At 43.9% G+C, this 27,744-nt stretch overlaps 1 protein-coding gene across 2 annotated transcripts in view; it reads right to left on the bottom strand.

Moving 5' to 3' along the window:
* Positions 1–1,327: 1,327 nt before the first annotated feature.
* The window catches only part of CCDC125 (coiled-coil domain containing 125), a 76,925-nt gene continuing 50,508 nt past the window's right edge, over positions 1,328–27,744 (bottom strand). For both annotated transcript variants that reach the window (XM_085868150.1, XM_085868160.1), the window contains 6 exons: positions 27,161–27,243; positions 26,579–26,697; positions 25,536–25,643; positions 17,986–18,169; positions 5,496–5,680; positions 1,328–3,654 (listed from right to left, as the gene is read on the bottom strand). In XM_085868150.1, the coding sequence (XP_085724276.1) occupies positions 2,746–3,654; positions 5,496–5,680; positions 17,986–18,169; positions 25,536–25,643; positions 26,579–26,697; positions 27,161–27,243 (1,588 nt within the window). In that variant the 3' untranslated portion in view covers positions 1,328–2,745. The remainder of the gene's footprint in view (positions 3,655–5,495; positions 5,681–17,985; positions 18,170–25,535; positions 25,644–26,578; positions 26,698–27,160; positions 27,244–27,744) is intronic.

Raw genomic sequence — 27,744 nt, 5'->3', positions numbered from 1 at the left:
GGCACAATCACTGGATGCCACTAGACAACGGGACTCAGACACGCCAATCAGGTGAGAAGAGAGACCCCCCCCTTCCCATGAAAAGTGTGTGCCTTAACAGTAGAGGGGGCAAAGACACCTTAAAAGGGAGTACACATGAGCTGTCAGTGTCTTGGAATTGAGAGTCGAAATGCGAGTTTAAATCAGTTGGAATCGTCGAAGTGAGAAATTGTGTTAAATCGCCCCTTTAAGCTTCAAGAGAGAGGGGGGCAGAAGAAGAGAGGGAGACTGAGAGAGACAGAGACAGAGAGACAGAGAGACAGAGAGACAGAGAGACAGAGAGACAGAGAGACAGAGAGACAGAGAGACAGAGAGACAGAGAGACAGAGAGACAGAGAGACAGAGAGACAGAGAGACAGAGACAGAGAGAGACAGAGAGACAGAGAGACAGAGAGAGAGAGAGAGAGAGAGAGAGAGAGAGAGAGAGAGAGAGAGAGAGAGAGAGAGAGAGAGAGAGACAGAGACCATCCTCTTCATCCTTGCTCTTCTTAACATCTTGATCTCGTCAGCGTCTTTGGTCTTGGCACTACCATTTGATGGAACGGCGTCCGCGGTGCGACACGACAGCTCGTGGACTCACGAAGTGGGGCCAGCGCTGGGTTGAGAAGGACTAAGAATAAAGAGACATTGTGCCAATCATTAGACGGTGTTAGCTTGGCTGCGCGAATGCAATGTGTTATGGTGCTCCATTAGTCCCCATCTTCATCTTTCTCCCTCTTAACTTTGCTATCCATTCATTGTCCCAGATGTGTGATTGGCACCACATGTGCATAGTGTTAAGTGATTGCTTAAGGAATCCGAGGGTGGGAATAGTCATGTAGGGGATAAGTTGGAACATTACTTGCCTTGTCAATACATACCCTGTGAATTGCTCCTGGAAATTCATGCCAGTTTCATACATGCTTAAAACCATTTAGTGTCCTGACTCGTCCTGTCTGTCCCAACGGCAGCATATAGTAACTGATGATTGGTTAATCAAGAAATGAGAAATGAGAACACAGCACGTACCTCGGTTCTGCTCGGCCAATCAATTAAGATCTGTTGCGTTACTGCCGGCATGACTCCCCATTTGTAATGCTAACCTCATTAGTAACAGTAATATGGCTTTGGACCTGAAGCCAGCTCAAGGTTCGTGGTACAAAGGGTGATCATGGTCTTTAAAGACTCGCCGTTCCTCTGGAATTATCCAGATGGTGGGCGACTGGAACAATATATTCATTGCTGAGCATTGGGTTTATCGCTTTAAAGTAATCAGTGAAAATAAACATCTTTGGTCGCCGAGGATATCAGTTTTTCCATCAAATAAATGGCGGGGGTTTTTTTTTTTTAAAGAGGCAGAAATGATACTATGGTGTTACCATCCCTCCTCTCAATAAGGCAGCAAACATTTTCTTGGCTGTACAGCAAAGTAATCTTGATATCTCCTTTTACGCATTTGTATCTCATAAGACTTTGCATTGCTTCAAGCAAGTTGCTGATGTATTCTTTTAGCATCTCAAGGCGAACCATACTGACATCAAATCATGGCACGCATGCCGTGAATGATGATCAGTGGCTCGCTGCGTGGAGCAAAAAATGATTTGTAATTTTCTCATCTCATCGTTGCTCGAGTTTTATCTCCTGCCGTACCCAGCTGAATTCAGTCCAGCAAGGCATGGGTGGTTGGAGATTGGAGATAATTGGCTGAAGACATAGGGAGGTGTAGTAGTATCGTAGTCAAGGCAGGGCAGAAGCTTGGTGCCATCAGACCTCACCCATTAAAAAGAGAAGAGAGAAAAGATTCCTCAAATGCTGATGCCACCTTTCCTTTTATATATGTAGTGTCACAGCTCTTTGACATACCTTGATTATGTATCCTGCACAATAAGACAAACTAATTCAACTAAAAAGCAGCAATGTGCCATACCCTTTGTCCCTGTAATCAAGCAATTGGCCTTTATAAATGTGTGTTTCAAATATTAAGCATGTTCACATACTTCACAAGTACTGTACAGGTTTAGAAATGGTCTTTTAACAAATTTAAATCGTCCACAATTGTCTGGTGAGTGGTTTTAAAAATGGCTTTTCTTCCTTTCTTTTGACATTAATTTAAGACCCGCGGAGAAGCTAATCCGTAAATCATGTGGAGCACAAAGATATGCGGAACATCGGTGTAATTTGACATTAATAACATAAACATTATTAGACAATGGAAAAACGCTTTGGTTCCCATGAGATTTGAACTGAGGTCCGCCCATGACGTGAGCCAGAGGCTCAGATGGAAACCCTGAATACAGTGGTTCTGTTTTTAATTAACGTTTTTTTTTTAATCATAAAAAGCTGTAAATTTCAAGTTAAAATAATCAGCTTTTATTTCTGTGCACATAGTTATTGTTTCCAAACCCAGGTTAAAAATAAAAAAAAAATAAAAAAAAAACAGACGGATGATACTGGACAGGAAGTCACACCCACTGTGATCCCAGACCAATATTATGGGCTGTACGCTGCTTTCAGTATGCATGCAACATTAATTAGTAGCGTGCAACAAGTGCTAAATATTTCCACAATAGCAAATAAATACCTCTTCCATGGGAATGACCACATTTTACATGAATGGTAGATTTTGATCGGTGTAACCTTCATCCGAGGTAGAAACGAGCGTTTCGGTTTTGTGTAACAGTACAAGTTCACACACTCTTGTAAAGGTTATCCAGGGTCATTGCACTGTCAGCTGCTTTTCTTGTTTTTGTTGAAGACCCATGTTATAAAGTTAGTCGTAGAGATGGACGAAGATGAAGAATGGGCAAGATCAGCACCAGAAGACAAAGAAGTGTCTCCTACTGAAGTGTTGGTGATCAGAAATCTGTCACCATCAAGTGTGGTTTGTATTACAACTGTGTTGTTTTGACCATCTAAAACATGGTCATCGTCGCTCAAATCTATGTTGACCATATCTGATGACTTTCTGGAATCCACAGGTGTATCAGTGCTGTACTTCGGGATGAAGGTGAAACCATCAGCAGTCTCGTTAGTCATTTTGGTTTCATCATCAGCAACCACGAAATTCACCTCGCTTTTAATAGTACCCAGTTCTTTCTCGGTCCCTTCCTCAGATTCTTCTACTCCGTTACCACTTGCTTCGAGAACAGCAGTGCTTTCAGCTCCTTTCTCATTTTCCAAGGTAAGTGGAACAATGGCAGCATTCCCATTCTCTTTGCTATTGCCTCCTCCTTGTCCATTGTTTGTTTCTTCATCATTAATCAGAGCTTCAAAGCTAATAAGCTCCTCCTTTGCATCAAACCACATTTCCTTGGAAAGCAAATCTTTAACAGTTTCTGTTTCAATGAAACCCATCAAAGTGTTTTTCATTGCCTTGCTGCTAACTGCTCCAGATTTTGAACCAACCTCTGTAAAATCCTTTGCTTTTCCATCTATCACTTCATTATGAGCAGTTGTTTCTCCAGGCACAATTTCTCCAACAGTGCCAGTTACTTCCCAATCATCTCCTGCCATGGTAACTGTGTCTGGGGCAATGTGTTTAACCTGTCGCAGACAGCGTTCAAGTTTGGAGACCCGGCGTGCCAAGATGAGACTGATGCGTCTCTGGTGAGACAAAACTTCTGCCTGATCATTCAGCTGTGGTGAAGAGACACAAGCAAGCAAATTGAGATTTTAATCATTTAGAGGTCATCTACATAGAATGTACAATGTCATAATTTTTTGATGCCAGAACTCTCCTCCCCTTAATTACTGCAAATTTTCCTCTCAAAATATACACTGCCAAAAACTTTTTTTTTTGGAAGAAATTTTTTTTTTAAATAGGAAGTTGTCTTGAAACAAGAAAACAATAATAATTATTCTCACCACAATTTTTTTTTTTAATCCTTTATTTTCTTGTTCCAAGAAAACTTTTCTTATTTCAAGAAAATGTTTTCTTACCATAAATTATTTTTAGCAGTGGTACCCCCTTCCAACTTTCCTCTTCTTCACTTACTCCACCACTCACTACCTTTACTATTCACCTGCTTCCCTCATCCCTTACATTTGCATTACCAATCTCCATCCCTCAGTTTCCTTCATGAATACTTTATAGATTACCATTTATAACTTTATGATGAAGGATTTTTTTTTTATAATTTAAGCTGCACATCTACTTTGAAGACATAAGTGAAACATCTTAAACTAAGGTAATAGGAAGAATATTAAAGAGGAGTAAGTGCTGTGTTCAGTGTTCCTCAAGTTCAGTTGATGCGAGCCTTTTCCAGCAATGGGTCATTTGATATTTGAACCATCGGGTTTTTTTTTCAAATGGAAAAAAACTATTTGGTGACAGCTTCATCCCTGGGTCCAACAAACAATTGGATATAGAAGCTCACGATACTCAAGCAAGCTATGTTTGTGACGGCCTCATCAGAGATTTGGTTCTGTCCAATAGATCTTACTGCAGTTTCATAGTGGCTGAACATGTTATGAGGCTTTACTCAATTTTTACACACCGAGTGAACAATGTATATATCCTTGTGTTATGGATGTGTTTTTCTGAATAATCATTTATGCAAAAAAGAAAAAGATTTCTGAACATTCCCCTTTTGTATAACCTAATAGGTAAGCATAGCCTTCATGGTTTCTCTTCTTTAATACAGCCATAATTTCCTGTAGACCTCAGAAATGAGGATTTTTTTTTTAATGTTAGTTTTATCATTCAAAACAAGTGTTTATTAACGGTCACTAGCCAATTAATCACACCAAACATCATTTCAGAAGTGTCTGAACTGTTGCTGGTTTGTTTGTTTGTTTGAATTGTATGCATTTCTAAACAGTTGGATGGAACGAGTTGAAAGGTGGTGGTTGAACTTGCGGGATGCACTGGAAGATTTCAGGGGGTTAAAAAAAAAATCAAAGTCCCGGGATTTAAGGGTGGATGGAGAGTTGGGGGGGGGGTGTATTCTCTCGACATCCAATTCTCTCGATGTAAATGTATAATCATACAGCGCTGCCTGGTGGAAGCCGGTATTACAAGTCATAATAAAATACGCCACAGACCTAAAAGTGGGGGAATGAATCTGTCTGTTAGGAAGGGTTCTTTGCGAGTAGTCATAAATTACTCATTCAGTTTGATTACATGACTTTGGGTGACTTTCTTCTTCTGGAAGTGTTTACTCTTTTTCATATGTGCGCATCCATTAAACAAATTATTTGTTGTTAATTCTTAAAATAATTCCTGTATTCCAACATCGTTCTTCATTACGATTTATCCTACCTTTTCTGTAATAGCCTGTTTTGTATCAAACTCAATGCTTGCCTTATATGATGTTGGGACTTCATCTCTGGGCACAGGCAGGCATAGCATCATAGATATATCCATTCATGCTGTTAGCAATCCCATGTGGTGTACATCCTTAGGCATACATATTCAATATTTTACAATTAACAAGTCAAATAATTTTCCAAAGCACATGTCATCTCAACATACTCACCAGCTCAGTCAGTACATCCACAACATTGCTGCCACCATCCAATGTCCTGTCGTCACATTGGCCAGCAGCTGCCAATGAAAGCCTGTGAGCAAGTTCTTCCAGTCCTCCAGGCCCCATTGCTGCTTGTGCTTGTCCCTCGATCTCACTAACACCATCAGCCGGTACCGCTTCCTGCCTCTTGGAGCCTGCAAGGATGGTGGGATCAGGTTTGAGTCGATGGTAACAATTCATGCTTGATAGTTTTACAGTTCCTCAATAAAGTAATGAGCAGCATTAGTCATGCTCTTATTCAAGGGTCGGCAACATTTTAATGGTCATGTGCCCGGTTGTATTTTCTTACCCAACATTAGAGATCAAGCATGCTAGTAGACAACACAAACTACATTTTGAAAGTAAATAGATACAAAAAACAAACCCAGAAGCTCAAAGAGCGAATACCCTATAAAATGCCGACAGTTTGGTAACAAATACCCTCCAGTTTTCATATAAACAAACCTATTTGTCCAGCTATTGCTGTAAACAAAGGTCAAAGAGTATTTAATTGGATGTACTGTCAGTCAAGAACAAGTTTCCCCAACAATTTATCAATTATGGAGTAGTTTTTTTTTCCCTTTTTCAAACCAAAATTGATTTTTTTTAACAGAAAGGCAGTTTATAAACGGACCAAACCTTTGCCACGGCTAAGCTATAGCAGATTATTATGGAGAGGATGTCTCTGTATAATCATGTAAATGTTATCTGTCATCCAAGCAGGGTTTCAAATTGCTAGAATCAAAGCTGAGAAACAAGAAAATTCAGAATTCTCACCAAGGCATTCAATCGCATTCATACAAGATCGTGTTTCAGATGGAATACGAGAGGTGGGAATTCGAAACTGGCACAAAAGCACAGCTCCTGGTGCATGATGCAGCAAAATTTGAGTCAGGTGGTTCATATGCTCCACCAATAGTTTTACAAGTCCCTTTGCTTCTCGAGCATAGACGGTGACATCAGGAGTTACACCAAAAATGTTTTTTCAAAGAGCTCCTCATTATTCAAAATGTTTAAAAACACGATGCTGACATCATGTACATAAATTATACCAAAGTACACTTTCTATATGGATGCCTCCATTTGGGTTTGGATGCAGTGTGTTGGTATAATTTATGTACACTAGTGCATTCCCGTACGCGCGGAGCCTTCCAAAAAAAAAATAATAAAATAAAATAAAATAAAAACTTTCAAACCGCGAGCCAGAAACAACAACCACACAGGCCGTTCCTTCACTCTCGCGTGCCCGTACGTGCGTGGCCGTACGTGCAAACCAAAAGAAAAAAAACTTTCAAACAACCACACAGTCTGTTCCTTCGCTCTCGTAAACGAAAACTGGATTGGGGCATTGTGTTTATCTATAAATGCGCATAAGAAATCGAGAAATTATTAGAATACAAGAAGTCATCACTATCCGGAAGTGGTGCGTGCCTGTACGGAATGTTCACATGCATTCCAAGAATTATCGCTTTCATTGAAGTAACAACTGCTGTGATACTTCCACACACAGAGTTAATTCAAATCCAAATTAAAATCAAGTTTACCTCCCTGTCTTTGCTTGCCATGACATTCGCTGCCATTGACCATTGCCACTACTACGCCACGGTAACTAAGGCGCCTTTCCCCATCGTAACCGGCACGGCCCGTGACGTCATCGTCAGCCGGCCGCACACCGGCCTACGCAGCCACGTGTCTTGTCATTGGTTTGGTAAATAAATGGCCATAACTTGGAAAACACTTGTCCGATTAATATCAAACCTTGAAAAGGCACATACTCAGGTCCCCAGCAATATAGCTGGCAAGTTTCAATTAGATCGGACCAGGGGTTGTCGAGAAACAGCGGTCACACACACACACAGACACAGATTGCTGGAATTATAGATAGATGACGTCAGCGTCGTGCAATATGGTCAGTGTGCTTCTTTGGTTGAATTTTATATTCCTGGCTGCAAACCTCTTGACTGGTGATCAGCAGGGCAGAGACCATGTGCTCACATTACAGGTGACACTTGTTGCTGCCAGGTCATGCAGCAAGCGCTGTGATGGGACTCGATTTGTGCCCTGATGCCTCATCAAGTTGGAGGGTTCAATTCAGAGACACACACACACACACACACACACACACACACACACACACACACACACACACACACACACACACACACACACACACACACACACACACACACACACACACACACACACACACACACACACACACACAGATCTGGAAACCATTTACATTCAACATATAGGTCCCAAAAGTCAGTTATCCCGTTAAGTACATGTGTAGTCAGATCCCTTTCCTTTTGTCAAGTGGGAGAATCAAAAACGTGCGTTGCGACTTCTTTTAGTTAGGTTATTAAATCATTACATCCAACAACCAACAAGCCATCTGCATGACCCCTCGGCCCGTCACGATCCACCACCAACCGGCTGCACCACCAACGTACCGTTGCAGCGTTATACTGTTACTCATCAAGTTTGACCCTGCGTGGAAAGAGTGGTTGGGGTTTCCCAGCAGGGGCCAAGGCCCCGCCCCGGAAAGGTGGCCCACAGGACCCTGTCCAATGAGGGGTGGACAGCGAGGTGTTTTTCGCCAAGAGCCCCTCCCCGTGGTGGGAGGAGATATATCTCCGAGACTCTCAGAGTGAAAAGAGGAGTCTGTGGATGAGAGTTCGTGTGTGGTTACGAGCAGTCAGTTTGTTCACGGTGGCTGGGTCCAGCCGAGTTTGTTCGTGGTGGCTGTTGCGGGGAGTTCTGGGCTGTTTTGACCCCGACTGTTCGCCACGCGAGTGCCACCACGAGCCACGAGTCCTACACGTGCGACTGGGACCAAACCGACGACCTGTTAGGCAGGTGCTGCATTACAGAGTACTCCTTTTCCTTCGACGACCAGGTACCCACGAACTCTGACCCCCAGCTTGTCTCTCTTCACGGCTGCGAGGGTCAAATAAAGACTCTGGGGTGTCTTTTCGTTTTTGTGTGTGTCTGCGTGTGGGCCCGTCTATAAGTAGAATTGTTTAAGTGTTTTTGCTTATTGTAAATATTTCCCTGCTTGCATATTCGCGTCAAGTCTTGCCTTTGTCTTTATTTTACTGTTAATAAATTTATTAGAAATGTGCCCAGTCCGTTTCTGTCCCTTCTTACATTGGTCCGGCATGATCCGGGTCTGAGTACAAGTGGGGTTTCATCCCCGGTAATCGGTCTATCATAGCCGGGACGTCCTGGGCAGGCCCCGCTCGACTGTAACGAGCCGGAAAGGTAGGTGGCAAAGCGGTAGTCCGTAGTGTGAATCTACCGCTGCCAGTAGAGTAAATCTGGTTCAACCAGGCGTTCCGAGGGTGTGGCTTCCCCGGTAGTTTAAATCATGTAGCTACTTAGGTAAATTCGCTTTAGACAAACAGACCCTATGCTACGAGGTTGAGATATTGGCGACCACGGTCGGATAATCGGCCCGCCGGCTCGCGGAGTTATCCGAGTGATGGCTTACAATTCCAGGGAGTCTGGTGGAGGCGACATAGTTTCCCCCACCGAGCGGTCGTTCTCGCCACCGTCCCCTGGCCGGCAACAATATATGCGTATATATATATATATATATATATATATATATATATATATATATATATATATATATATACATATATATATATGTATATATATATATATATATATATATATATATATATATATATATATATATATATATATATATACATATATATTGTTGTGGGCCGGGGGTCAGTGGCGAGAATGACCTCTAGGTGGGGAAGTTTATGCCGTCTCCCACCAGACTCCTCGGAATTTATAGGCCGTCGCTCCGGATAACTCCGAAGCCCGCAGGTCGATTAATCGACCGCAAAACGCCAATATCTCGACCACGTGGCGTAGGGTTTTGTGTCCAGATCCAATATACCTAAGTAACCACGCAGTCTTGGCTACCGGGGATTCACGCCCTCGGAACGTCTGGCCGAACCGGATCACTCTACCATCTACGGTAGAGTATCAACTTCCACCGACCAACTCCGTCTCAGATGCAGTCGAGCGGGCCTGCCCAGGACGTTCCGACTACGATCAACGGATTATCGGGGATGAAACCCCGTCTGAACTCAGACCCGGACCATGGTGCACCAAATAAAGAAAGGACGAAAACGAACTGGGAACATTTCTAATAAATTTATTTACAGTAAATAAAAGACAAGAGAGGTGAGACTTGAAGCGAATATGCAATGAAGTATTTACAATGATCCAAAAACACTTATTCAGTTCTACTTACAGATGGGCCAACATGAAGACACACATACAAAAAGAAAAGAAAACCCCAGTCCTTTATTGGACCCTCCAGCCGATGAGAGAGACGAGCTGGGGGTCAGAGTTCGGTTGGGTACCTGGCCATCGGAGAAAGGGGGTACTCCATACTGCGGCAGCTGCCAATGGTCGTCGGCCTGGTCCCAGTCGCACATGGGGGATTCGTGGTTCATGGCAGAGCTTGGGTGGTAAATGGTCGGGGTCCACAGAACTCCTCGCGCCAACGACGACGACACCACCGAGAAATGAGTCTGCTCAGGGATATATCTCCTCCCACATGGGGAGGGGCCTTGGCGAGAATCATCTCGCTGTCCGTCCCTCATTGGCCCATGGCCGCACCCCTACGGGGCGGAGCCATGGCTCCTGTTCGGAGACCCCGCATTCTCCATGTGGCTCCACTCTCAAAGAGTAAGAGTAACAGGGTCAACGCTGAAAAGCCATACAAGAACTACGAGCTGAGGACTGGAACCGTGAGGCCCCCTCTCGGCAAGTCAAGGTATGAGCAGCCAACGGTTGGTGATGGCGCGTGATGAGCAGGTGGTGAGATGTAATAAGCTAACTATAAAAAAACATCACAACGCACATATTCGACTCTCCCATGAGACAAAAGGAAGGGACCTGTCTCACATGTACTTTCCGGCATAACTAACTTTGGGACCTGAATGTTGAGTGCGCATGGTTTCCAGATTCGTAACAAAATATATATATATATATATATATATATATATATATATATATATATATATATATATATATATATATATATATATATATATATATATATATATATATATATATATATATATATATACACACGAGGTCCATCTAAAAAGTAACAGGACTGACTTCACAGAAATTTTATTCCAAAAAAACATTGAAATCACAGCTTGTCCCCTTCAAAATAGTTTCCCTCCAGTCTCACACACTTGTCCATCCTCTTCTTCCATGCTTCGATGCAACCAAATATAATTCGAGCACTTCGAATATCCATAATTCATCGCCAATTATGATTCTCCCAAGCAGGTCTGGATCGTCCTCGAGGCGCTCGATAATGTCTTGACAGACAGTGACTCTTTGCCGTTTCTGGTCCTCGGACAACAGCTTGGGGACCATCTTTGCGCACACCTTGCGCATTTCGAGAATTTCAGTGATGATGCTCCAGACAGTGTCCTTGTTGATGGAAAGTTCCTCAGCAATCATCCGCACCGCGAGTCGATGATCTGCGCGCACCATCTGCTTCACACGCTCGATGTTGTCCGCAGTTCTGCTCGTTGAAGGTCTTCCAGACCGTGGATTGTCTTCAACCTCCTCCCGTCCCTCTTTAAACCTCTTGTGCCATTCAAATGCACGTGTACATGACATCGTTTCTTCCCCGTAGACTTGCTGCAGCATTGCGAAGGATTCGGAAGGTGTTTTGCAAAGCTTGGCAAGAAACTTCAGATTGGCTCTCTGTTCATGACTCATAGCACGACGACTCAGACGAGACAACATGTAAAGCACGGCCTGTAAATAATCACACAATGAGCGCAGTCAACAATCACCAATCATATATATTGCTGGATTGTTGCGAAAGACTGTGACGCAACCCGTTCATTCAAGTTGTGGATGTGGAGCACACAGCAGGCTCAGTCCCTTTACTTTTTAGATGCACCTCATATATATATACATACATGTACATGTACGAATAAAAGGCAATGTGTGCGAGTGTGTGAGTCTGTCTCCTCCATAACTCCAAAACTATAAAACCTATCAGCCTGAAACTTTGCAAGCATACCAAGAAAACTCCAAAGAAGTGCAAGAGTGAAAATTGGGTGATTGGGTTAATTAAAGCACCCCTTTTGAAGATAATTAACAGCCTTATTTAATTATATCCTTCATCAGGCAATCCTCAGCTACCTCGCTGTCTGGGGTCTTAAGGCGTTTCATGGGCAACCTCACTGGGGTCTGAACCCGCCATGTTTATTGGCCTGCTTAACCATGCCTCGACTTGGAATAGGCCGCAATGATTTATTAATGATAAAGTTATTTTTCACTTTTCTCACTCATATTATCAAATGCCTGTTCATCATAGCTTCAAATTGCTGGGTATATTGCAATGCCATAAACATCCGGAGACGTCAGCGTTCCTGGCTTGACATATCGGGCGTCTCTGGGAGGTGTATGTTTAATGTGTTGCTAATCGCGTGCTAAACTCACCGTTTCTTCACAACTGTTTCGTTGGAGTGCTTGTTTGAGTGCTTAAGCCACTTGGCAAGCGCTCAACAAACTGCTTGGTTGGTGGTTTCGGGAAAGTATCCGTGCTCTCAAGGGAACACTGATTAAACAGATATCGTTTCCGCCTGTGTTGGGCCCTGGGGTGCCGTGCGGATAGTGTCTCGGGAGGTGCAATTTTATTTTTTACAGGATATCGCTTTGTTTTACCTTTTATGCGATCTCGAATATAATCCACCCCTCACTTCGACATCGACACATATATAAAAACAATAAGGTCCATCTGATCACGTGTTTGCCATAATCTGGTTGTGAAGGCAGAGTCGATCAATATTTTTGTGTTCCATGCCTTGATTTATTTTTCAATTGAATTTTGCTAATTCTGCACTTGAATTCCTTTTTCAAAGAACTCTGTTTCAAGGTAAATCTTAGTGTTTGGCATTTTATGTATTTTATGCGTGTGTACGTATTGTTGCAGACCTGGGGTCGGGGGCGAGAAGACCACGAGGAGGGAAGCTACCTCGGGTTCCCACCAGACTCTCCCGAATCACAGGCCGTCGCAGACGGATAACTTCGTGACACGGCGGGTTGCCAATGGACCGTGAACGCCAATAACTCAACAACGTGACTTAGGGTCCTCCGTCTGATACCGTTTACCTCAAGGTCACATGGTTTAATTACCGAGGGACACGCCCTCAGTCCGCCTTGTTCAAACTGGATCACCTCAACAGATCAGATGCAGCCGTGCATAACTGCCAACGTACCGGTGTAACATTTTAACCACCCCCTTGGACAACTTCCCCCCCAGGGGGGTACAAGTCCTCGGATTAAAAATAGAAAATGGATAAAAAAAAATAGTATGTAAAGAACATGAACACCGAGAGGTATATATTTTTAGTAAAATTCTATTTTTGGCCATAGGGGGGCAAGATATCCAGGGAGGGGGGAGACTTATCCTAGGACAAGTACCCCCCCCCGGGGGGGGAAGTTGTCCAGGGGGCGACTTATCCTGTTACACTGGCTAGAAAAAAACAGATCGTTAGGGGATAACATCCCGGCTAAGCTAGAACACAAATCATGCTGGACCAATGAAGGAAAAGACCAAAATGAGCTGCGAACATTTCTGCACAAGCATTTATTTACAATTAAGCGAGGAAAGGTATGTGGCACAGTGAATGAGATTGATTCGTACGTACAACAGGGAAAGAAAGAAATTTGTGGGGTACGACAAAAAGCAAGCAATTTACAAAAGCAGACACAGAGCAGACTTATCCCGTTAGTACTTCTACAATCTTAACCTATGCTATGACAGGCGGCAACGCAACACACACAAAATGTTTTGCAGAAGTTAAGCCTTGACTGACTGACTGGTCAGTCAATGATTCTGTGTTTGTGGTTCACAGACCAGAACGTCTCCCATTGCGCACGCACGCACACGCATACACGCACACACACCAACCCGAGGAAGATTATATATCGTTCAGAAAGAAAGCAGATGAGGACAAACGGCCTCGCAATACCTGGCACGGTCGGCTGACAATGCAACCCAGTATGCTTCGGGAAAAGAAGGTAGGGGGAGGAATACTGGTGTCAAAGGTGTGGGAGTGAAGGTATGGTGTAGTGCAATACGGAGGGTGCGATGTCATGCCAGAGGAAAATGGGATTGCGAGTCAGTAATGATGCTCTTTTGTGCGTCCAAACATGGACGAGATAGAAGGAGAGGGAGAGAGAGAGAGAGAGAGAGAGAGAGAGAGAGAGAGAGAGAGAGAGAGAGAGAGAGAGAGAGAGAGAGAGAGAGAGAGAGAGAGAGAGAGAGAGAGAGAGAGAGAGAGAGAGAGAGAGAGAGAGAGAGAGAGAGAGAGAGAGAGAGAGAGAGAGAGAGAGAGAGAGAGAGAGAGAGAGAGAGAGAGAGACAGAGAGAGAGAGACAGAGAGAGAGACAGAGAGAGACAGAGAGAGAGAGGGAGAGGGAGAGGGAGAGGGAGAGGGAGAGGGAGAGGGAGAGGGAGAGGGAGAGGGAGAGAGAGGGAGAGGGAGAGGGAGAGGGAGAGGGAGAGGGAGAGGGAGAGGGAGAGGGAGAGGGAGAGGGAGAGGGAGAGGGAGAGGGAGAGGGAGAGAGAGGGAGAGGGAGAGGGAGAGGGAGAGGGAGAGGGAGAGGGAGAGGGAGAGAGAGGGAGAGGGAGAGAGACAGAGAGAGAGAGACAGAGAGAGAGACAGAGAGAGACAGAGAGAGAGAGGGAGAGGGAGAGGGAGAGGGAGAGGGAGAGGGAGAGGGAGAGGGAGAGGGAGAGGGAGAGGGAGAGGGAGAGGGAGAGGGAGAGGGAGAGGGAGAGGGAGAGGGAGAGGGAGAGGGAGAGGGAGAGGGAGAGGGAGAGGGAGAGGGAGAGGGAGAGGGAGAGGGAGAGGGAGGGAGAGGGAGAGGGAGAGGGAGAGAGAGAGGGAGAGAGAGAGAGAGAGAGAGAGAGAGAGAGAGAGAGAGAGAGAGAGAGAGAGAGCGAGAGAGAGAGAGAGAGAGAGAGAGAGAGAGAGAGAGAGAGAGAGAGAGAGAGAGAGAGAGAGAGAGAGAGGGAGGGAGAGGGAGCGAGACGGAGGGAGAGGGAGAGCGAGCGAGAGGGAGAGGGAGCGGGAGGGAGAGAGAGAGGGAGAGGGAGAGAGAGAGAGAGAGAGAGAGAGAGAGAGAGAGAGAGAGAGAGAGAGAGAGAGAGAGAGAGAGAGAGAGAGAGAGAGAGAGAGAGAGAGAGAGAGAGAGAGAGAGAGAGAGAGAGAGAGAGAGAGAGAGGGAGAGGGAGAGGGAGAGGGAGAGGGAGAGGGAGAGGGAGAGGGAGAGGGAGAGGGAGAGGGAGAGGGAGAGGGAGAGGGAGAGGGAGAGGGAGAGGGAGAGGGAGAGAGAGAGAGAGAGAGAGAGAGAGAGAGAGAGAGAGAGAGAGAGAGAGAGAGAGAGAGAGAGAGAGAGAGAGAGAGAGAGAGAGAGAGAGAGAGAGAGAGAGAGGATGCGTGAAGTGACAAATCCCTAACCTAGTCGTGCATAGGTCTGTGAGTTTAGCGTGTATCTCCGTAGGACGCTCCACTTAAGCATTCCCACCTCGAAAGTTGGCGAGTTATCTCCGGCTTAGTAACTTTGCCGAGGGTCATGGCAACGTGCACTCCGCACTGGTCCAAGAAGAATGACGTCTCAGTCGCACACCAACCGCGAATGAAGAGCCAGCGAAGGGCAGAGGCAACAAGAAGCATCCAACGCAGAGCCAAGAGAAGCAGAGAAGAGGGCGAAGCAGAGAGCGAGTGGCTCCGAGCTATTCCTTTTATAAACCCCGGGCGAAGGGTGTGGTGACGACCTGAAAGCGACACACTGACCCGAATCCCGCTCCTCCATTGGGCCACAGCGGCCCAAGCCATGCCCTGCCAGGTTCGCGTGGCCGGAAACCGTCATATTTGCCCATCCGGCTCGCCACGGCCCGGAGCTCCTGACAACATAGTTTAAGAGCCGATACCCCATCCCTGAACATGCTCTGAGTGCAGTCTGAATGCCGAATAGCAATGCACATCCACCACCCACGGGCCCCCTCTCATGAGCCAAAATGCACACCCTGGCCCCGTACCAAACCCCCTCCTCGCCGCTCCCGTCTTGCAGTGTTCTGGCAACTGGACGAGGGTTGTATCAATTCCCTGTGCTCACCCGGTACATCCCTGGCGAGATGCGTTTGAGCTATCAACGGCCATTGCTCAGCCCCGCTTTTGACGGTCAGAGGACAGCCCAAGTTGTGCAGTACTCCTCCAGATAGTGACGAATTGTAGAGATGCAGAGGCACGAGGGGGTGCGGGAATATTTTTCCCGTATGCAGGAGGTGTTGGTGGTCGAAGTGGGTGTTTTTGGTGAGGAAGGGGTGAGAAAGGTGAGATGCCGATTAGAAATTGGCACGCAGATTTGAATGAAATAATGTGGTGCATGGACTGTACAGTATGGTTGTGCTTCTGTTGATGCCAAGCCACGGGAGGCTGCTTGCTATTGTGTGTTCGCTATGTATATCGTGGTGCGTTTGCTTGCTTGCTTGATTTGTACCATGGCTGAAAGGAAAGGATTGGAATAGAAATCAGAATAGAACAGACATAGTTAACAGACCTAGCTATTAGATCCACGCAACACACTTTGTCCCGTTAATCCACCAGACATGAGGGGGGGGGGGGTTGGTATCTCCATATATGGGTTCTAGAAAGTGGAATGGAGTCCTCCCAGGTATCAGTGTTTGTGTGTGCCGTTGATTCGTATCTACGTATGTATGTGGGTTTTAGAATGTGGAATTGAGTCCTCCCAGGGTGGGCTCAAAGTATCCACTTTCATTTCGGTACGGGATCACGATTCATGGACCAAGCTGTGAAGTTTTCTGTTTTCATGTCTTGTGCCGAGGGCTCTCGTCAGGATCGTTACTGAGCCCAGGATGGCTTCCAACTTTGTCATGATATTCCCAGGGATGGATTTTTTATATCTTTGTGAGGTTTTTCTTCATCATTCCCATGAGGTTCTTCATCATCACTGGTACAACTTTGGCATTCTTCAGCTTCCAGGATCTTTTCAGTTCATGTTTGAGGTCTTGGTATCTTTCTGGATTTCTGCATCATTTAACACCTCAAATAGCAATGCCTTCTTCTCTTTTTTTGCACCCAAGTATGATATCTGGTTGCAATGCTTTGTTTTTGATGTGCACGCTTGATGGGATCATAGGGTCGTACGTGAGCGGTACTTCAATGTTTTCAGTGATTGCTTTTGGTTCATTTTCCCACAAATTTTCTGGAACTATAATATCAAAGTTTTTGCAGATGTGCCAGCGGATTACATTATAAACTCTGTTGTGTCGTTGTGTGTACAGCTGTTCTGACACGTTTTTGGAATTTTTTCATGTTTGGTCATTAAGCATCATACATCATTCTCTTTGCTCACCCCACTTCCACCCCTCACCTGTCTTAATTTTTTCATCCTCTCCCCCACCCTTTTCTCTCACTCTGACCCTCCTCATAAAATGCAGCACACTCCTCCCACACTTCTGTCGCTGTGTGTGTGTGTGTGTGTGTGTGTGTGTGTGTGTGTGTGTGTGTGTGTGTGTGTGTGTGTGTGTGTGTGTGTGTCTTTCACGCACTCCTCCCTCCCGCAGTGAATAGCAAGCAACATTTGGTGAGGTGTCGCTCGCCCCGCCTCCCCTCCAACTCCCCTTTCTGCATCCTCCCTGCCTCCCTTTTCTTTCCTCTCTCACACAACACCTGCCTCCTCTCTCTCTCTCCCTCCCTCTTTCTCCCCACCCACATTTTATTGACCTGCCGGCGAAGCGACGGGTTGTATTTGCTGGTATATATATATATATATATATATATATATATATATATATATATATATATATATATATATATATATATATATATATATATATATATATAAATATCCATCAAGATCAGATAATGGGATGGTATGGGATATCATATGATTTAAGGGCCACAGAAAAGCAGCAGAAGCAGCAGCAATCCCATGATGGAATGATGGAATAGCGCCCTGGTGTCGGATGCACTGCCCACCGGTGCATCCTGTGACATCATCCAGAATGGCAAGTGCCTTGAGAAAAGTGTACTTAGACTGGGCTAATTGGAATAAATGGAGTTGTTGGAAGTAAATGTAGATGCCATAAGCAGAATTGTACGACATCGTAAATGATGCCGATACACAAAGGGGTGAAAGATGGTAGAGGAAATGAAAAGAAAGACAATCCTTTTGAATCTATAGAAAAAAAAAATTTAAATCTTTTTTTAAGCATTTCTTCATTTATCGTTTTGTTTAAACCATTATCAAATCATTGGATTGTTTTTTGGGGTGGGGGGGGGGGGGGAAGTTGGCATTATTTGAATAATTGTATCTCGTTTGTATAACTTTTTGAACACTCCTCATAAATCTCGTAACTTACTTGCTGAGAGGAGTTTCTGCAGTTTTTGTCTGAGGCGACGAGGTACAGGTGTGGCACTCTTGCTGGGAATACGAGCCAGTTGAGCAGTGAGTCCTGCTGCACGCCGCAACTGTTGCTCAAAAGCCGCACGGAAAGCCTCTGCAACAGCTGCAGCCTCTTCAGCTCTGCCTTCTGCTTCTGTCACCTGAAGGTCATCGAATCATCATGACGCGAGAGAAATCATCATGACATTGGAGAAAGCTGCAATTGCATTTTACAAATGTCCAAAATTGAACTTTATAACATCAGATTAATAACATCTGGGTGGATTCAAGAGGACAACCATTGCATATCAACTACTGTAGTCATTAAAAAAATAAAATAAAAAATAGAGTCCGAGGTATATGTTGACATAATCATTTTTTTAAAACAAACAAAAAAAAAACTTTTTTTCCAACTTATTTGTTTCTTCATTATTTGCTGTTCATTAAAATAATCATCAATTTAAATCTTTGAATCACCTGCTGCTGACGAATCGACGTTAGGAAAGTTGTAAAATTACAAAAACAAAACAAAAAACAATCGGCAACCAGAATAAAAAACAATAAAAATTAAGGAAATAAAGCTGTAGGAAATCATTCCAAACTAGAAGGCACTCGGTGGAGCCCATACTTCCACCACGCAATGCCTGATCAAGTCGAACATATCGGGCCCAATAGATTTTTGAAATATCATGATGCATATCGTTTTTGGCCCCATTTCTCAACAGGGAAGAATCACTTTAAAAATTAATAAAATTATCATATCCAGATCCTCACCAAAATCAAATGAATTCATCCTTGTCACACACCCAACGTGTCCACCAAGAGTCGTCCAAATCCGTCCACTACTTTTTTGAGATACACTCCACACAAACAAACAAGACAAATGAAAAAAAAATCACTTAAAGTGACACTTGACAAAATGGAACGGCACGCGGTAGAGCGCATAACTCCACCAGGCTGAACAGTTTACATTTGTATCCCACCGACAGGTCGGATCTAAATCCGAACCTTAACCAAACCCGAATCGTTTTGTTCTAATCACCTAACCAACTCATCCACCTCGTTTTGTCACAAGTCATCCACAAATTAAGATATCATGCTATACATAGTTTTTGGCCCCATCTCTCAATGGTGAAGAATCACATAAAAATTCTCGGATCCAGAATCTGATCTTCCTCCAAGTAGAATCAATTTGTCCTCGTCACAAACCCAACCCGTCCAACAAGTTTCATCTGAATTTGTCCACAACTTTTTGAGATGTCATGCAATATCGTTTTTAGCCCAATCTCTCAATGGTGAAGAATCACTGAAGAATGAAATAATTCTCGTATCCAGATTTGGATCTGGATCTGGATCTTCACCAAAATTGAATCAATTCTTCCAAGTGGCACTCCCAACCTGTCCACCAAGTTTCATCGGAATTCATCGATAACCTCTTGAGATATTGTGCTATATATCATTTTTGGGCCCATCTCTCAATGCTGAAGAATCAATAAGAAAATTCTGGGATCTGGATCTCAATCAAAATTATGTGTTGCTGTCCCTGGATGTTCACCGACATGCACAAAAAAAATTCAGAACGATTGCTTGAAAACTGTGGCCAAAAATGTTTTTTCGCCAAGTTACAGACAGGGATGAATACATAACCTCCTCAAACTTTGGTGACAGAGGTAGCAAAGCAATTGTTGGAATTTTTGCCATTTTCAGAGTTGTAAAGAAAAGTACAATGTTTTCGTGAAGAAAACCGTTTCAAGACCTCAAATCAACTTTTCTACAACACATTGGCAAATGCTAATTGGTTCATGAGTGCCAGCCAGAGTGACCACTATATTTGTTATGGGTGTGTGTCTGTCTGTCTGTCTGTCCCGAGCATAACTCCATGGGTTTTGATCCGATCCTGATAAAATTTGGGTGGGAGGTTTGTATCATGATCTGGTTGTGTTTTCCTGAGAATGGGCATGCTGCGCCCATTATAGGTGGAGCCACGCCCAAAAAACGTGTTTTTAGGGGGTAGCCGATTTCAAGTTACATCTTCTCCGAGGGGGTTTGTCGAATCTAGCAGGGGTTTCGGTATTTGGTTAGCCCAATGGCAACTGCATAACCCCACGGAGCTCGATTTTTCATTTTCGTCCCAAGGTCAAGGTCACAAGGTCACGAACTAAGAAAATGTCAAAAAAATCAATAAATTTGGCATCGAGCTCCTCGGGTTTTCAACTGTTTCGAATTAAAGTTGGTATGCAAGTAGTGCTCTTCGAGTACTACAGCTTTCATCATTTACATTTTTCCCGATTCCCGCCAGTTTGCCCGTGGCGTCCCCTCGAAGGTCAAAAAATAAAAAAGGCGAACCGTGTACATTGCTCGTGAACCATCGCCGTCTCCAGACTTGTTTATGTTTAAAAGCATAGTTTATCGAATTTTCTTTTTTTGTGTGAAAAGGTTTAAAGCGTTTTCGTTGTATGTAACAAATCGACAAATTCGGTGGCCTGACCTTTGGCCGCATGACAAACGGAGGAAATGTAGGTTTGTCAACATATCCAGTTCGACTTGAAAGCACTTAAGCTCAACATTATTTAAGACATTAAAATTCACCATGCTGAAGCAGAGTATTGCAACAGTTCACATAGAACTGCCGATGGTATCTGAATGAGTTTGACAAGACAGATGGACTCGCGCAGACTTCAAAAGGTCTATGCAACTCGGCTTGCGTACCTCGCATGGCATATTTAAGTGAAAACTGCATTGACCAACAACAAAATGTAATGTCATATTTTGCAATAAACATGTACTACAAATGTAAACAAAAACAAACAACTGCCGTACCGACAATATTTGATGGAAATACCACTCAGTCGATAATTGTCACACCAACTAATGTTAGGCTTCACATGGCTGTCAGTGGAAGTATTGCCAAATATAAGCGCGATCATCGTACAGTCAAGTGAGCAGCAAATGTGTGAAGGATGCAACACCCCAAACGCTAAACATACTGCTCTTGACAAGCTTCACAGAAGGTTGAGAAAGTCTCATAATATTCAAGATTTTCAGAACTGTTGTTATCCATTATGCCGACTTCATCACAAATTACGCATAATGAATTCCAGACTGTATTGCAGGATGTAGCCCCACTGAAGTCATCGCTGTGGGTGGGAAATGCATCCCGGAGGGATTTTGTCATCTGCGCACAGAATGTTTAAAAAATGGCGTAAATTCAATCACTTTTCCTTTTTGTTGCGACCTCAACTCCCTCCCTCCATGGCTGCAAAAGTCCTTTTCCATTCAACTGTGTTTATTTTGTCTGAGTTTGCGTCTGAGTGTGTGGTGCCTGTCCTTGAAGTAGAATTGTATAAGTTTTTGATCATTGTAATTCTTGCCTGTATTATTCTCGCGACAAGACTGCTCTGTGTCCTCTTTTTTTAAGTTGCTGTAAAATTGTCGCACTACATCCCTCTTCTGTCCCCTGCATAATACACCAATAAACCTGTTCCTGCACCACATGACTTTCCTCGCCTTAGTGTAAATTAATGATTGTAGAAATGTTCCCAGTTCGTTTTTGCCTTTTCCTTCATTGGTCCAGCATGGTTCGGATCTAAGTTTAGCCGGGTCTTTATCCCCGATAATCTGTTCATTCCAGCCGGTACGTCCTTGGCAGTTCCGCTCGGCTGCATCCAATCCGGAGTTGGAAGTTGGTACTCTACCGTAGTTGGTAGAGTGATCCGGTTCGGGCAAGGCGTACCGAAGGCGTGGTTAATTAGGTAAACTGATTACACGTGGCAGGAAGACCCTACGCCACGTGGTTGAGGTATTGGCGTCCACGGTCGGTTAAGCAACCCGCCGTGTCATGGAGGGAGACAACGTAACTTCTCCCACCTAGTGGTCGTTCTCGCCACAAAATATATATATATATATATATAGTATACACAAAAGCCTTCGTTCCTTTAAGCCTGTTTAAGTTTAAGCCTTTAAGTTTGAAGGGGGTGGAGAGCAAGGAGGAATGGGCTTTAAGTTTAAGCCCTTAAGTTTAAGCCTTTAAGTCTGTTTAAGCCTTTAAGTCTGTTTAAGCCTTTCCACCTTCCGACATACTTAAGCCTTCCCTGTCGGTTATTTGTCATTATATAGAACTTCTTGTTTAGTTAACAGCCAATCAAATTGGCCCACAAGTGTGTCCATATGTGGACATCTGTCTGGCAAAGGCCATCGGACGGGCTGGTAACCGCAAATTTTTTTTTTTTTAAATCAACATTTGTCTATTGTGTGGAATTTTCCTCACTCAAAAGCCAATGGGAATGCACCATCAATCATCATCCGTCAGGCTGTGTTGGTCAATGGGCGAATTCCACGGACAGTTCGATCAGCCTTGTGGTCATAATAAAACTGCACACACCATTTGTGTTGTGGTTCTTTGTGGCGGTCCTGCTGCTTCTTCTTCTTCTTCTTCTTCTTCTTCTTCTTCTTCTGCTTGTTGGATGGTGGCTCACTGCTGTTCATAAGTTAAAGCTGAATTTGTGCCACGAACGTGAATATTGGAGGTTCAGCTTTGTGGCACAAATCATGGGTCGTTGAGCGTTGTTGGCACAGCACGCGAGGCACAGCGAGGACAAGCCCCACATCAGTCGGCTGCACACCCAGACAAGAACCCATACCACATGCGCGAGCATTAATTTAACGAAACTGAACCAGGGAAAATTCTCAGCATGATGTGCAGGAATAGGTTTCTCTTCATCTCCTTTCTCTGTCCCAGTCCCCTCCCCTTCCCAGGCCCCTCAATTATTTATTACTGTTGTAGCTGCATTCTCCTTCCTCCCCTTTTCTCCCTGTAATAACCGTTTTGATGAGAACTTGTGTGGTGATTGGAAGTGGACTCCATAGCACTTCGTAAATTGGATTAACCTTTTTGATGGGAAGATTTGGTCCACGCATAAGTGCATCTACACTGAACGCAGACAAGCTTCGCTCGGCTGTTCATGTCAGCTTTCCTCAATGGGCATTTTTTTTTTCTTGTATACCTTGTCGAGGCTCGTATGAGAGCTAACACACAACTAAACGCACAACAAGGGGGGCATGAGACGAGGGGCACGAGTGGGAAGGACAAAACAGTGGGAAACAGAGACATTAGGAGATCTGCGGAAGGGAGAGGGATGGGGCGGGGAAAACGGGTTATACAACATGGACATTAAAGGGACTTTCAGGAAGGAAAGCAGGGAATTTGAAGTAGGTGCGTTTGGGGTGGATTAACGGGGATAGAAAATATCAAGAATTTGGATGGGGGACGATAAGAGGTGGTGGTGAACAGCTGTTTTGAAGACCTGGAGGGAAAAATGGGATTGAACAGAGTGAGGGAGTTTATTCCAAAGGCGGGGAAAAAGAGGAATGAAAGAGTGAAGGTGAGCAGTGATTGGTGATTTTGGTCATTTTACCAGAAGGGAGTTGTTGGTGGACCTTGAGCACCCTGGAGAAATATGGTGGGGACAAATTGCAGACAGAGCAGGGGGGGGGCGAGGCTGGAGAGGAAACGGAAGAAGACAGAAAGACCACCGAGCTGCCTGCGGTGAAAGAGTGAGAGGCCCAAAGACTCAGCCTCTTCGCGGGAGATGCCAATGATCTGAAATGCCTTGGTTTCCACAGCGTGAAGCTGAGAAAGGTGGGAGGCAGGAGCATCAGCTCAGATGGGATTGCAGTACTCCATCAGGCTACAGATGAAAGCTTTGTTTGTGGTCAGGAGCTCAGGTGAGCGGAGGAAGGACTTTGCACGACGGAGGATTCCCAGTCGGCAACTGGCTTTGGAGGCCAGGTTGGAAATGTGGCTTTCCCAGGAAAGGTCATGGCAGATAGTAAGACCCAGAAGCTTGAAAGAAAGGACTTCTTCCAGAAGATTGTTGAGAAAGTGGCTGGGGGTGGGGGAGGGGTTCCAAACGGTCCTTTCGGAGAGATATCGTGAGAGTGTGAGATTGAAAGTCATGTTCCACGTGTTGGACCAGTTTGTGATTTTATCCAGATCTGCAGTGAGCGAAGAAGCTGCTGCTTGCCGTTCTGAGGGATGATAGATGGTACGGCAGAGGATGGAGTGATCAGCCAAGAGATAAAGAGGATTTTCCAGAGAGTCAGAGAGATCATTGATGAAGAGATCATTGTGTTCAGAGATGACGATTCGTGTCCAATCAACCCGGTGGACGTGGATACATTTTCATTCCAGACCCGCTGGGCAACATGATCATCGTTGAAGACAATATGTTGTCCAATTCATTTTCCTGATCAATTCACTTTAAATCCATAATGTTCCTTTTGTGCAATCAAGGCACTCACTGTATTATTCATTATAACAAGTTTTATATGCAATGGTAATAATATGAATTGTGCAGGAAACTGGTTGTTCTAACTGAATAATATGTTTAAGAGCTGTGTGGATTGGGATCATTTTATAATTGGATTTCTTGCTTATTACTGCTGTATCTATTTTCTAATTTCATCAACAGCTTGTATCCGTTGCATTTGCACAATTCAGTCTGTCTTTTCTATCGTCCATCTTGGTTAGGTCATTGCAACCCTCCCATTTTGGATAATCTATCTATAATTCCAGCAGTGTGTGTGTGTGTGTGTGTGTGTGTGTGTGTGTGTGTGTGTGTGTGTGTGTGTGTGTGTGTGTGTGTGTGTGTGTGTGTGTGTGTGTGTGTGTGTGTGTGTGTGTGTGTGTGTGTGTGTGTGTGTGTGTGTGTGTGTGTGTGTGTGTGTGTGTGTGTGTGTGTGTGACCGCTATTTCTTGACAACCGCTGGTCCGATCTGATTGAAACTTGCCAGATATATTGCCGGGGACCTGAGGATGTGCCTTTTCAAGGTTTGATATTAATCGGACAAGTGCTTCCCAAGTTATGGCCATTTATTTACCAAACCAATGAGAAGACACGTTGTTGCGTGGGCGTGGCCGATGGGGAAGGGAAGCTCAGCCGCGTTCGCCATTACGGATTACAACGTACGGACTTCCGGATCCATTACGGGTTACAACGTACGGACTTCCGGATAATGAAGACTTCGTGTATTCTAATAATTTCGATTTCTTATGCGCATTTATAGATAAACACAATGCCCCAAGTTATGATCGTTTTCATATTAGACGGTGTATAAATTTCGGTAACATCAGAGTGCTGGTATGCTCCGAACCAGGAAGTAATTTTTTTTCTCTCTCTTCTCTTATCTTTTTGTTTTTCCTTGCCACGACATTGTGAAAAGGTAAAATACGTTGGGGCTAATTGAATAATTGGGTATTAAAACTAAATTGCGAATAATCGTAACTGCAAATAATATTCGAACTTCCGGGCCACGCACGTACGGGCACTCGAGAGCGAAGAAACGGCCTGCGTGGTTGTTCTGTTGCTCATGGTTTGAATATTTTTTTATTTTTTTATTTTTTTTATGGGCACGTACTGGTGTCTTGCAATGTACAGTGAGCTTAAAGAATGATTAAACAGGTGAAAAGTTGTTGATTAGCAAACCGTTAATTTTTTTATTTTTTTTCCCTCCTCTTGTGAAAATCACCTGCTGACGAACAGTTGCCAAATCCCGCCGTGCATGCGCCGCAGCCCAGGCACAGCTACAGGGCTGTTTCTGCCCTCTTTCACAATGACAAGCCCCCAACACAATCATCTGCAGAACATGGAAATTAGTGGCAGAAATGTGTCACAAGTGTTGGCAGCCAATAGGAAGTGAGGCCTACAACAAAGACAGCAGATAAATAAATGATCAATGCTGGCTGAATCATGAGATGCTTCAGAAATTTGTGAAGACAAACTCCTTGTTTGATTCTATTGTTGCAACCACCAATGATACAACAATTTAGCATACTTAAAGTACAAATCAATTTTATGTTCAGAGACAAACGTTTGAATAAACACACGCAAAATGCTCATCCTTTCATTGAGATAACATCAATGCAAAAAAGGCCTCTGCTGCTGAGATGCTAGTACAATCGCATACATGGTACATTCGCTCATGCAATTCCGTTTTGTGGGGGAGGAGGGAGAGGAGATCTGGGAGGCACAAAAGCTTAGAAACTATTAAAAATATCTCTATTATAATACCAAGCCTGCACACTAAAAACTCGGCTCGCCGTCACACTATCCCTATGAAATTGCTGTGGCACTTAGCGGACATGCCGCCAATGTTTGGGAAGTCTTGGCGTTCCATAGTACCACTTGCATTTTGCACAATGCGTATTTTTGTCATTCCCCGTGTACGGTCTGTCGTCTGCTACCAGCTATGTTGTACTGCTATCCCATGCATGTGCACGGGTATCGCTAGTATGTATATGTATATGTATATATATATATATTGCACAAAAAGAAAATAAGTTACCAAAGATCAGTGATTTCAAATATCATTTCCACTTATTTAGACAAACATAAAATTCTAATTCTGTAAACTTTAAAGTTTATTCCAGCAATATATGGTGTATCAAGACCACATCATGCAGTGCTTTCACAAACTGGCAAAGAACAAAAAGTACCGGTTGATAGAGGTCAATCAAGAAAAGGAAGGAAAGCAAGATCCATTCCAGCATAATATAATGTCAGAAAAGTTACCTCAAGAGAAGAAAGGTCAGCTTGAGGCAAGGCCTCACATGAGGGTGCCTGATGAAGAAATACATGTCGGTCGCACAGATTTAAATTGGAGAGCAGCTCGTCACACTGCCTGTGCAGATCTGTACACGCACACATTCTCAGCATGACATGCAGCAAGCATCACTGCTCTGGAATGGCATATTCAGCGTGTAGGCATCCCCTACACTGTCTGATAATCACATGATCCAGTAATATGTTTCAACATAAATATCCTTCTTGCAGCACACATGACGTACAAGACTAGTTTGATCATTAACTAACTAAAATATTCCATAAGCATAAAGGTCAAATAATCTCAAGCTAGCAGGTGTTCGATGTATTCCCACAACTTCAGGTAGATAGACAATCTTTTGTTAACCTTATACCCACCTCCAACTCCTGTAAAGTCCAATAACTTTTCAACGAGGCACTGGTTTCATTACTCTACTCAAAGGACATGTGAAGGATATACAAAGATTCCTTAAAGAATGCTTCGAAGTGAAATTACTCTTGCTCTTCATTTTGTAGCACTCATTTTACAGGCACCCCCGGATTCACACTCACATGCATTCTCCAGCGAGAGCTTGCGCCTTTCCGCAGACTGATGCTCAAGGCTCGCCATGAGAGCAGCATTTTCTGCACAAAGGCTAAAAACAAATCCAAGCTGCATTACATAGTCAATAAGCATTTTTGTTATAAGAACTAGGTTTGATCAAGTCGACTCTTCAAATAACTACCTATTTTAGTGCACAAACGTTATCTATGGTCTATGATGATAGATTTCTTATAATACGAGATAAGTGTCATCAACATGATGACCAAAATTATGGAATAAAACTTGCAATGTGATTTTCTTCCAAGCACGGTGTGTGTTCTCTGCAATCTGTTCACCCCACGCCCTTACATGTTACTGCATTCATTTTTCAGTATTTTTATGACAACACTGCCAAAAATAAAAATTTGGCCAAAAACAAAAACAATGTATTCTTTCGTAAGAACATAACAAAAAGTTTTCTTGAAACAAGAAAACCATGAGAAAACCTTTGAGGCTCCAAAGATCTCAAATAACCTTTAAACTGACTCTTCAAATAACAACCTACTGAAGTGAACACCAAGGTCTGTGATGATAGATTTCTTCCAATATGAGA

The sequence above is a fragment of the Eptatretus burgeri genome, chromosome 2, assembly GCF_056783735.1.
Source record: "Eptatretus burgeri isolate ZD-2024b chromosome 2, Ebu_testis_v1, whole genome shotgun sequence".
Taxonomy (NCBI): domain Eukaryota; kingdom Metazoa; phylum Chordata; class Myxini; order Myxiniformes; family Myxinidae; genus Eptatretus; species Eptatretus burgeri.
The sequence above is the reverse complement of the archived record's forward strand: the minus strand, read 5'-3'. Positions and strand labels throughout refer to the sequence as shown.